The 13,080-nt window shown below is 40.8% G+C and overlaps 1 protein-coding gene across 3 annotated transcripts in view; it reads left to right on the plus strand.

The window, feature by feature from the left end:
* Positions 1-11,109: 11,109 nt before the first annotated feature.
* Positions 11,110-13,080, plus strand: part of RALYL (RALY RNA binding protein-like) — a 256,662-nt gene continuing 254,691 nt past the window's right edge. For all 3 annotated transcript variants that reach the window (XM_018555772.1, XM_018555771.1, XM_018555773.1), the window contains exon 1: positions 11,110-11,381. In XM_018555772.1, coding sequence (XP_018411274.1) covers positions 11,126-11,381 — 256 coding nt within the window. In that variant the 5' untranslated portion in view covers positions 11,110-11,125. The remainder of the gene's footprint in view (positions 11,382-13,080) is intronic.

Genomic DNA, 13,080 nt, shown 5'->3' on the forward strand with positions numbered 1-13,080 from the left:
CGCCGGCCGCAGCAGCGCTGACCTGTGCAGTCTCTCTCACGTCTCAGTGACAGTCTCACTGTCCTTGGCTACGTCCTACTACGTCAGTGAGTGACGTAAGTGGCCCCGCCTTTGGTTCCCCTGGCTGCTCAGCCGCATGTGCGGAGCTGACCGCTGACCTCCGCTGCCTCTCTCCTCTCCATTCACTGATCTGCATTTCGTTTTATTTAATTTTTTGGGGAAACGTTACAAAGTAACAGTATGGCTTGTGGAAGCTGCTGCTGGTCCCTCGGGCTGTCACTGGGGCTGATCGTCTCCATCCTGGGTAAGTAGACCGAGCAACATGCATGCAATGTTCAATGCAGAGCGCTGCAACCATAAGCCTGAGCCCAAGAGCTTGCAATCAGCACACTGCAATAGCTCTTGCAGTCATCCTCAGCCCTTCCCCTTTTGTTCTATAGGCAATTGTGCTGTGAGGTGTCAACCTAAATGTCATGCAGACAGCAAACTTTCATTTGGGGGGGGCAGGATGCATTTGGCTTGCCTTAGCTGTCTAGTGCCTCCCAGTATTGTCTGCTAGGTTTATTGCCATACTGTAAAAAGAAAGGTGAGACCACATGCTAATATATAATCACAAGCAACAGAACTGCTTTACTGTTTATCTGTGACACAGAATCATTTGTATTAAGTGTGAAGCCAATGGTCTCTTAAACAAGGTAGAAAGGGCAAAAAACTGAGCTTTCATAGTGCTGAGAGCAAAACAGTGGTCGAGACCCAGTCATTTTCCCACCATCCTATTTTTTATATTTTAATTGTTTTACACTATTTACAGATCAGCATTTTTTTTATCTTTTTCATCTATTATTTTTTATTTTATTTTATTTTGTTTTTCGTAAGGTCATCCTTGCCCTATTTTAGCAAACACGGCAGGCAGGGGTGGCAAGGTTGTACGTGAAACACTTTCGAATGATCATATCTCCTGCATTAAAAGCAGGGCAGTGTTTTTCTGCTGCCACAGACGTATGTGGCAAAGGAATGATCCTGCTGTGGCTCTGCATTGGTAACAAAGATATTCCACTTGAGCCAAATGGAACACCAGATCTAATGATGTGGATGTCAATGCAAAATGTCTTTTGTCTAGCTTACTATGTAGTGGTGATCACATGGAAGCCAAGCAGATCAACTCTCATGAATAACCAGACATTACTCCCTTGCCTGACAAAGATAAAAAGTTTGATGAGAATGTACCAGCAGACTTTGTTTAAACAATCCAAAGCTTGTGACAGAATCACCTTTTTTGTTGGGACAAAGAACAGAAAAATACGTATTTCATCTGTTCATGCAGTTCATTGTGTAAGACCTGAGTGAGGTAGGCAGCCGAGTGACAAAACGACCCCAAGCTAAGTGAGCCGAACACTTCGGCTATTCACTTCAGGCAGGTACGGCTGATTTCAGCTGTATATCGGCTGAAATCAGCCGTACATCAGGTGGCTTTGTGTGGCTCTGGGTCGGCCGAACATGCTCAGCATGGTCGGCCGACCCGAAGTGCAGAAGGAGTTCGACTCAGCCTTCCAACATCTGGATCGGCTAAGCCGAACCTCCGGCAGGCTACTCGCTGCTGTTCGGTCTATTCTTATAGATGCCGAACAGCAGTGAGTAAATAGCCGAATGCCGCTGAGCGCCATTCGGCTCAGCTGTTCAGCCTCGGTCCCTCTGTGGGACCGAGCAGAAAAGAAAAATAGTTAAAAAAGTAGAAAAAAAAAGATTAGAAAACGATTGTGCGGAGCTAGCAGTGACAGCTTGCTCCTCCCAACTGTTTTCTATTGGCCGGGCGGTTCTGCTGCCGTCAAAAATAAATAAATGAACACACCATAGGAATGCATAGCTAGATTCCTATTAGCTATTTCAATTTGCAATAGCCAATAGCAAACTAGCTATTGCACCTGCCTTCTGCTGCTGTCAATCACCAGAGGGGGACCTGATGGAGAACTGCAGGTCCCCCTCTGCTGATTGACAGCAGCAGTGGGCGGGTGCAATAGCTAGTTTGCTATTGGCTATTGCAAATTGAAATAGCCAATAGGAATCTAGCTATGCATTCCCATGGTGATTTCTTTTTTTTTGTTGTTTTCTTCTGACGGCAGCCAACGGCTCCGATGTCAGAAGGAAAAAAAAACGAGCAGGGAAGGTTTACTCTGCCGCTCTCAGTGTCTAATGACAGCGTCCCTGGTTAGATGGTAACCAGGGACGCAGATCTCTCTGAAAGTGGCTGGAGCCAACCGTGAGATGATGGGTACCACTGCCCAGCTGTTAGAAGCAGGCTGTCAGCTTTGGCTTTCACCTCGGCTCAGTCGACTTCGGGAGCTGTACTATACTATACTGAATAGCCCGTACAGCAGCCCTTCTGTTCTACTGAACCGAAGGGGTCCTGGGGCCGAAGCTAGCCAAAGGATCAGCCGAAGCTACGGCTAGATGCTTCGACAGCTTTGTGAATAGACCCCAAGTGTGTTTAGGTACCTACTGAATAATTTACTGTTTTGTGAATGCTTTATAAATAGCTATATCATTTTGTGTCTTGTTCTGTGAAGTCATACAGACTATTTTAATTTACCTATTTACCTTAGTAATGCATAAATACCTTTTTAACAAAAAAAAAAACATAATGGATGATATGTCCAACAGTAGGACAGCTTTACACAGGGATAAGAGGCCCAACCATGTTATGCCTAACTTTTATTTTATCTATGGGGATAGGGGGTGCGGTGAGTGATATTATGTGTGGTGGCTTAGGTGCACACTGTACTTGCACTAAATTTTGCTTTTTTTCAAACAATGCAATAAAATAAACCCTTGGACAGACTGTCAGCAACAACTGTCTGATATGCCCTAATCACCCCAAATTAATAGTTCAAATCTAAAAAAAAAAAAAAAATTAAGTACAAGGACCACATTTAATAGAAAAAAAAGTAGTTCAGGTGTTGACATTGGAAAAGCTAGCTATTAATCAGTTGTTGCAGACTGATAAAAAAGGATTTTAGGCTGCACAGATTTGTGCACACTGGCCAGGTACATCATTAAATGTACCCCAGCTCTGTAATTCTCAAGTATAGTTTGTTAACATAGATGCAAACCCAACCATTAAGATGTCATATAAACCTCAACAGCTGGTGATATTGATATAAAGGTCCTTGTTGAGCACTTGTGTTATTGTGCCCTGGCTCTGTCTTCCATATTCTCCTGCCTACAAATCACTCTATCCCATGCCTTCCTAAAAGAAACAAAGAAGCTTATTTGCTGCCAAATATTTGCTGCCAAATATTTGCTGCCATGGATAGCCTATGAAATAAATACATTGCAGCCTGCAATAAAAAAAAGACCTTTTGAAAACACACATTTAGTCTGTTATACCTGTACACAATGTATGTGGAGTGGCTGTAGAGAGGCGTCAGGATGCACATCAGCAGCAGATCTATAAATCCTTTCCTCCCCTCAAAAACACAGCATTTTTCTCCATAAGGGACATTCAGTAAGGGATTACATATACTTTAAGAGACCAGTGCTCACAGGTAATCCACTTATCTGTCCCTATGCTCATGTTTAATTAAGGGGGCACCCAGATGCCGCCCCCCCTTGTGAATGAGTAAGGGGTACTTGTACCCCTACTCATTCACTAAAGGGTTACAATTCAAAGTAAATAAACAAACCACACTTTTAGACAAAATCCTTTAATTGAAAAAAAAAAACAGAGTACATTTTTGACTATTCTTATAATTAAAACAATAAATAAAAATGGCTCCATTGATGTAATCCAGCGTCAATCACGATGTACGACGCCCGCCGACCCGCCTAAATAAAAAAAGTCCCGTCGCACGACGAACATCCGAACCCGATGAAAACTCGCCGCAAAATGACATTCGGCACGAAAGTAAACAGATGGGTGGAGCGACCCATGACGTCACGACGCACTCCGCCCATTTGACATTCTCAGCTGCCAAATACAGCATAGCATTCGTGAGCTCCCAAATGCTATTGGTGAGCTCCCAAATGTCATATGGGTCTGTGAGCTGAGGTGTCATAATACTTTTCATAAATACTTTTAGACTAATTTTCGTTGCAGCAAAGTAACAAAAAAATTTTTTTTGAAAATGTCACTTTGCTGCCACGAACGTATGAAACAAAAATGAAACGACAATTCGTACAGAATACCCCTAGCAAATTTCGTCCGAATCCGAATTCCAAAACGAATTAAGTTTCGAACGCGGATCCCGAAAAACAAAATAACGAAAATCTGAATCAAAACAAAATGAATTTTTTGCTGGTGCACATGTCTAATTGTCAGTATGGCTCCTGGAAACCTTTTTATGGTAAGGGGCTGGTACATAGCTAAGCCCTATTACTGACCATTCTAAGTTACCTGACCTAAGTTCAGAGGCCAGGAAGAGAATTATTGGTAGATGGTTGCTATAGCAGTGAATGGCCCCACTAGGTCAATGAATCCACAAACTGCAAATCCATGCTTGACCTAAATCTGAAGATCATCCCTACTCCTGTTATGTTCCCTAAGAAATGTTTTTCATTTGCTACTGGTTGATGAAGAATCCCAAAATGTAAACAGCAATTCAAACCAACAAGTGCAAGCGCTCAGTAAGCTAAGCTATTCAGTAAACACAGCAATCAGGGCCGGATTAACTCTACCTGCCTCCCCAAGGCCAGGTTCCACTCTACACATATAGCTGAATTATATTGACTGACACTGGTGACAACTTTCATGAACAATTGCTTTTCTTACACACATACATATTTCTTGCAAAATAATTTGGTCACCTGTGCTTTGTTTATCATTTACAAATAGACAGTTTTGGAAAAAGAGGAAATTAAGTTTCTGATATAGCAGAGAGAGTATCATATGTATCTCTTAATCCTTTCTAGGACAGTAGGACATCTAGATGCTGGTTTTGTCTTTGTGGCAGTGTATGCAATGAGATGTGGGCTTTAAATGAATTCCATATTGTCATTCTTTGGCCAAGTATGCCTAATGAATTATAAAACATTGCATTAGTCCATTGTTTGCAGCCATGACTTATGAGTATGTAACAAGAGACATGCTATGAGCATTATAGGTCTACAATAATAGGTCTATATCAGGGAGTGTTTTTGCTAGTAGATGTTGTGACTAAGCACTGTGTGCAATTCACATCTATTATTGAGTGTTTATTAAGTGGAATAATATTATTTAGAAAATGAAAAGAAATATAATGTCTTAGCAGAAGGCATCTGCGGAAAAGGTTCTATGGAAAATTGTATCTGGTCTGAATCTCTTCAGTTCTGTTTATTTTTTCAACAGTCTCAGAGATGTGTGTAATACCATAGTACTTCTAGTTACAAGTATCTTGTTGACTAAACATAGTAATGTACAATTCTTTTGTAAGGAGGTAGCACGTGGCTATGTTGAAGTATTTTATTTGTTTCCTTACAAGTATGTACTGTACATACTATGTAGAATCTGTGGCACAAACAGTGGCTAAATATATAATGCCATTAGTACTGCATGTGTCCTAACTGCCATTTAAGCTCCGGTACTTCTTACCATTTCATTGAGCGATGTCTTATTAAAAGAAAAGCTCCAGGGGGAAATACTCTTGATCCTTGCAGTTTGGCTACCCCTGCACTGCAAGGTTTAAAGCAGACTTTTACCCCATTTCACTAAAAATCACATCAGCATGGAGCTCTGCATGCTGATATGAAATCATCTTACATTCATTAGTTAAAGAAATATATTTTTCTTGTACTTAAAATTATTGTTTTTCGACTTCCTGATCCTCTTGGGCATTAGTGATGTAATCATGCCCAAGCGTTGCATCCTGGGAAGGTTACATCAGAAGAGCATTGCTGGGAAATCTCATGCGTAAATGCACAAGATCTCAGGGAAAGACATTTTTCTCCCCTGAGATGATGTGCATGGTCACATGTCCTTGTCACATGTGCCAGAGTTCCAAGAAGTAAAGGTGATCTAGTAATCTGGCCTTGGTAGTTATTTTTACTCATTATAAATCTGCAGCTTTCAATAAAATAACTTAGTGAGCCTGCCATGAAGGCCCTTCCTCAGAAACGTCCTGTCATGTGGTAAAAATTGACTCATAGTTGTGCCCCCGCTTTGTCACCCTGTCAAATGAGCCCCCTATTAAAACTACAATTATCCATTCCAACACACATTGGGGGGAATTATCAAAAATGGAGCAGACACAATCTGGAGCAGATTTCCACTGCAGCCAATCAGCTTCTCTGTCTCATTTTCAAATCTTACCTGAGCAAACTGAAGAGAGATGCTGATTGGTTGCAATAGGCAACTGCTCCAGATTCGGTCTGTTCCAGTTTTGATAAATTCCTCCCATTGTGTAGACATAGGGGTCTATTCACGAAGCTGCCGAAGGATCTGGCCGTAGCTTCGGCCGATCCTTCGGCTAGCTTCGGCCCCAGGACCCCTTCGGTTCAGGAGAACCGAGGGGGTGCTGTACGGGCTATTCACAATAGCCCGTACAGCTCCCGATCAACCTACTCTGACATGCTCGTGTCAGAATAAAGAAAAAAAAAGATACAGCGGGGTTTCTCTTCTTGGCGGCCGGGAGCGGGGGGCTCCCAGAGCGCCCGGGAGATTTGTAAAAAATTTTTTACACATTTTTTTTTACAGCAGCAGAGCCGCCGGACAATAGGAAACTATTGGGGCGGAGCTAGCTGTCACTGCTAGCTCTGCACAATCGTTAGTTGTTGCTAGTAAACTGGTCATAATGTGAATAGCAGCTCCACAGAAAATTAACAAAATCAAGCGCTTCTACAGTGTCTAGGGCTAATATTGCTCATCTCCTGGGTTATCATGAGTGATTTGAGGGTGAATTCGCTGTTTAATCTTTTTGAAGATCAGATTCCTCACAGAAATCTAGTTTGATGTGGATGAATGAGTGAAATAATTACTTACTGTAATTTCTAGATTATTTTGGCCGGGATTTTTTTTTATAATTAAAGTTTAAAAATGATAGAAGGCGATAAGCATCGCAATATATTTGGTCTCTACTTAAAATCAAAACAATGATTACTGTAGCTTCATAAAGAAGTGATGGTAAAATCTCACACCGCAAAGAACTTTGTTGAACTTTTTTTCGAGAAGTGAGAATACAACATCAATAAAATGTTTATATATTTTGGCTTAGATTCCATCTGGTCACGCGGATTTATTAATCGTTAACAATTTAATAGCAGCCTGGATCTTTAATTTGGTTGTGTCACAATGTAGGTACTCAACTTGGTCCTCTGCCGATCTAGAGAAGACAATATCTGACAAATAAGATAGTACATCATCTATAGAGTAATTTGACTTTTAGGAGTATAAATTGGTGTTATATTCTCAAAAGCTTCTCACTTTATCTGAACTTCTTCGGTTTAATGCCCATCAGCTGCCTTTATAGACTTATCTTGCCCAGCCTTGGGCTTTTTTTAGTGACTTGTGCTAGGATAGGTGCTGACTGTTTTCCCAGCTCAAATATCTGTGAGGAAGATTTGTTTCTTTTTAGTTTTCTTTAATAGATGTGAGTTGTATTCTCTCTGGATCATTTAAGAAATGTTTTATGAATTTCGGTTGGGTTATTTTTACAGTTTACTTCTGCCAGTTCTTCAACTGGCCTCTCTTGGGTTGTTATATATTGCCATATATTATATTTTTTAATGCAGGCATGTTCTTATGAATGATTTGATAGTGTCCCATGGGATGCTAATAAACATATCAATAGACTCAGAACTCATATACATATTAAGGTGGTCTATCAGAGTTGGGGAATTGGGAACTCCTTAATGGATTGTCTTAAATGTTCATCAAATTTAGATTAAATCCCAGGTTCAGTCAAAAAAAGTGTGGGTAGTGTTTTAGTTTTTTGCTGTCTGTCCGTAGAAAGCACCATACAGGAAATGAGGAGCTTAATGGGCAAAGGGACAGGAAACCAGTGACAGCAATAAGAACACTATCTGAAGTTCTAACCCTTCCTCTCCCTATTGAATAGATTTCCCATAATTTCCTTTATGAAAGAAAGTGAGGGGAAATCTTCCCAAAGAGTGCACAGATAGCTATTAAAACTTGACAGATGCTCTAACTAAAACAAAAACGGCTAGAGTAAGGCTTTAAGTGGCACAAATAAGTGCAGTTTAATATACCACAAGGAAAATGACTGATTTCTGAGACTGATGATCACGCCGCCATCAGGGGGGTACGGCTGATACTCATGTAAGGGGCCCGGGCAGTCTCCGGGGCCCACCCGGACCCATACATGAGTATCGGCCGATGGTGAAGGGCGAGGAGGCGGCCTGGCCCCCGCAGCGGTGGAGGCCTGGCCCTAGCAGCGCAGGGCCCCAGCATTGCCGCTCCAGCGGCTTCAAGACAAGCTGGGGCCCCATCAACAATGCTGCTCATCTGAGGGCGAAAGTGACGCCACGTTGGTGACGTGACGTCACTTCCTGTCAGTCCAGCAGGTCGGGTGTGCAGGTCAGTGGCGGATCCGAGAGGGGGGAGCCACTGCCATCCTGAAACTGACAGGACGATAGCAGCTCCGCTGTCCTCCTATCAGTTTCAGGATGACAGCGGCTGTGTGTGTGGCCGAGCGGGGGATCAGTAAGTATCATTGTCTGATCACTCCAGTGTTTGTAAATAACTGAGGACACATAGTACTATGTGTCCCCAGTTATGAATGAACAGGAGGTGATTTATATCACCTCCTGTTCATTCATGAGTTTCTCAATGGAGAGAAGCACTCAGTACAGAGGCTTTTTTCCCATTGAGAATCTGCTTGATAGTAAATATCTTACTATCAGCAGTTTGTGAACGAATGGGAAGCCTCTATACTGAGTGCTTCCCATTCATTGAGTGCTGAGGCTGCAGAAAAAGACATTGAGGACTCTGTGTCCTCAATGTCTTTTTCTATTTCAAAAGGGAAATGCCAGGGGTCTGTTTAGACCCCTAATATTTCCCCGAAGCCCCCCCTACAGTAAATGTAATAATAAATAATAATTAAAAAATAAATTAAAAATGTGTAAATTTTTTAAAAAAGCACCCCCGCCCACACACTTGCACCATGCGCTGCAGTGCGTTGTTAGAACGCATTGCAGTGCATGATTTTTTCTATCGTAAAAAAACATTAATTTAACTGTGGCAGCGCATGGCAAAGCTTTGTGACGCATTGCCGTGCGTTGTAATACCTTGTGTTGTAATTAAATATACGCCTGTATCATTTTTCCTTCAATCCCTATCAATTATTGTATCTACATTTGAACCAATAATGTGTTTACTAACAAGAATTGTTTACTAAACCAAATTTCTGACTGAGTGGGTCTCTCAAAAAAAAACAACATTTTAGATACTGTATGAGGAGGTCCCAATAATAATTTTGCTGCAGGGCCATGTGATCTTCAGTTATGCCTCACCTTTGAAAACATTGGTTTATTTGCATATAACATTATAGTTATATATTGTATATATATAGGGCCTTATTTATCACTGATGCTGCCCCAGACACATGTGCATACTCCACCCAGTTCCCACCAACTATTTATGTATGTGAACATTAAACAAATAAAGCATTTTGTGAACAGGATACTTTGTTTACAGAGCTTACAGTGTTTACAATTTTAAAATGATTGGGTAATATATGATAATATTAAGTACTGAATATTATGGGAGACTTGTGACTTCTCTATGAAGCTCCCCACAAACTCTTCTACCCTAATTTTGTTGCTGGATTTACCCCCAAGTTTTCAGAGATGACCAAAAATATAATTAGAAACAAATGTGACATTTTGACATAGGGGATTTGGTATATCTATCTATCTATCTATATATATTGTCTCCAGTGTTTTAAGCATAATAAAGAATATTCCCTGGCAATCATAATAATGATTTTTCTTTATCTAACTGTTTCTTTTTTTCAGAATCTTTAAAGAGACCTTTTCAGGTGCCTAAAAGAGAAGACAGCATACTTGCACCTCTGTGGTGGCCCTTTTCTGCTACCTCTTCTCAATTTGTGTGCTTCAAGCTCAGAAAGCCTCTTTGGTAATCAACACTTCAAGGGGTGTTGGATACTTGTGTCCTCCACAGCCTGCAGGTTCCTTCATTGAACCTCTTAGTTCACTGGTGAGAAAGAGGCGCTACAGTCTTAGAAAGGAGGTAGGAGAAATGTCTCACTGGAGAGGTGAGTATACATTGTCTTCTGTGGTAGGGTCCTGCCAGTTAATCGCATATAGAGAGCTGAAAAGATCTCTTTAAAGATGAACTCTATGCAAATGACAAATTAAGCCTTACAGTGGGGCTACAACCCCCCACACACACACACACACTACAAGGGTTAAGTGCTGATTTTAGTCTAGGGTCTAAAATAAAAAAAGCATACACTCACCTGAGTCCAATCCTGTGGCGGTGACCGCTCACCTCTCTTCTCCTCCACTCTAGCTGTGGAATGTCACTCAGTGTCCTCAAGTCCAATGCAAGTTAATGGACTTATAGTAAACGCGAGGACACCTAAACTGCCAGAGCCCAGGGGAGAAAAAGTCTAACAGCTAGGTGGGATCAAGGATTGGGTGAGGATATCTTCTTTATTTTAGACCCTGGACTAAAACAAACAGTAAACTCTTACAGTGTGTGGGTAGCCCCACTACAAGGGTTATTTGTAATGTGTGTAAAGAGTTCTTCTTTAAAGCTACACTCTTGGCTTATTTTTTAAAAAAACTTATGCATTTATGTACTCAGTAAAAAATTACATGTATTTTTAATGCATCAAGTGTAAGTTCCAGCAGCTATCTTGGGATCAGCCTCCTGTAACTCCCTGTATGGTAAAACTCCATCTGGAAGATGGAGGGCCAACATTAGTAGCAAATCAGGCTCTGCAGCTGTGCACATGTGCTGACCTAACTACAATGGAGATTCTACGCCTGTCTATGCAGACGGTGCTATACACCTACTATAGAGGTATCAACTGTAAAAATAGCTATTTACATTACGATTAGATTTAAAATCTATTTTTGTATATTGGTGGGGGATCCATTTTTGTATAACACCTTCTGTTGTAATACTTTTTTGATTGCATTCATTTTATAGGTAAAGAAGTGAGAAACAATAATGACCGGCAAAACACAGACTAGCAACGTCACCAACAAGAATGATCCAAGGTCAATAAATTCACGGGTTTTTATTGGCAATCTGAACACTGGTATTGTTAAAAAGAGTGACATTGAAGGTATATTTGCCAAATATGGGAAAATAGTTGGATGCTCGGTGCACAAAGGATATGCTTTTGTACAATACGTCAGTGAAAGGCACGCAAGAGCTGCAGTGGCTGGAGAAAATGCCCGGATTATAGGAGGTCAACCATTAGGTAAGCACGATTTTAACTGATACCAACATGTTTGATATTTGTTTGTGTGTATTTTTCTTTTTTATTCCTAGATACAAAATGTTTTCAATAGATCATAGAGGTATGGACCAGAACTGTGTTTCTCATTTTGTTTTTCAATTAAACCTATTTACACATAATGCATGCTAACTAGGTATTGTCCTGGTGTCCTGGGATGTCTCACTGTCTCCAGTGAGACATCCCAGGAGGCTGTTCTCTAATGCTGGTGTCTGCAACTTAACACTGATTGTGTAACTTTTCTCAAATTTTAATTACCAAGTCACACTTATGCATTACAGTACTCTGTGCTCTACCACAATGCACAGTAAGACACACCACTTTGTGCATGGTGCCTTTCATTTACAATGGCACTGAAACGCACGACACCAGTACCAGACAATGCACCCATGCTGTGCAAAACAACGTGAATTGTGTTTAAAGAGGGTCAAGTCCTTTTTTTCATGTGTTAAGGTGCACTGGCAGCTTATACAAAATAAATGAACTGCTTTACGTAAGGTATTCAGTTTAATATTTTTTTCGTTCAACCTGCAGACTGAACAAAAAAAATATTTCTGATTCGTCGCAACAGCGTGGATGGACGAATCTCCTGCTGTGAGCATCGTATTCTGACCGTGACTGGCGGCCACTATCAGAATAACTGAACTGTGCAGCTGATTAGCAATCACCCTTCAGGTGAAGATTTTTCAACCCTCTTTTTTAATCTGCTAATCGAAGGATGCTGCTTTAATGTAACGCATAGTGTGAAAGTGCTATCAATAATTGGTATTGCTAAAGCTGTGGGTTGAATTTGCAATAGTTGTGCAATAATGGAGCTATCAGGATGAGCGATAAAACACAACTTTTTTTGCCTTTCGCTTACATGTTTTTTGAAATGAGAATAGTTTTGACATATGTTTTTTATTTGCATTCTCTAGAGATTGTGGTGCAAACAAAACCCAATGCTAACACACAAAGCAAATAGAACTATAGGATGCTACCACATTTTGGAAGCTGAGAAAAATACATTTAGGTTACTGTAAGGTCTGTATGTTTATCATAAGATACTGTCAGCAAGCTAAAGTAGGTCACTCATTAAAAGTTCACAGACATCTACAGAGCATAGCATTGCCAGATCACATTATTATTTTAAATGACTACCTACAGCTTCCCTTTCCCTAACAACATTTTCTAGCTATTCCTGAGTGTTATGCTGTTTAGAGCACATGGTTTCTGACTGCCATGTTCATGATGGATGTTATATGTCATTAGGGGCTACAGAAAGTGCAACATTAGAAGGCAGAGTCTGTATGTGATTTAAAAAATGGCTTATTTTATACATATTGTGAGACACGGTGGACAGTGTATATTTGTTATATAAACATGGTGAGGGGCTCCAAGTTTGATGACTGATATAGACACAATAAGTGTATTGTTTAATAAGTCCTGTTCTGGGTCCTGATTCCCCGGAGGATTTGTAGAGTTTTTGGATTAAATAAAGCTTTCATTCCTAGTTCCACATCTTACCTGGTAGCCAAACCAGTTAGCTCAGCTGTTCAAAGGCCTTTATATATGCGAGATGAGTAATGATCAGGGCTCTCTCCTGCTTTCTCCGCTGGGTGAAAAGGCTGACTGCTGACAGAGCACTAAAAACATAGTACTGCCTGTTCATTTTGGGAAACCT

This window comes from Nanorana parkeri, unplaced genomic scaffold (assembly GCF_000935625.1).
Source record: "Nanorana parkeri isolate BGI_ZX_2015 unplaced genomic scaffold, ASM93562v1 scaffold213, whole genome shotgun sequence".
Classification (NCBI taxonomy): domain Eukaryota; kingdom Metazoa; phylum Chordata; class Amphibia; order Anura; family Dicroglossidae; genus Nanorana; species Nanorana parkeri.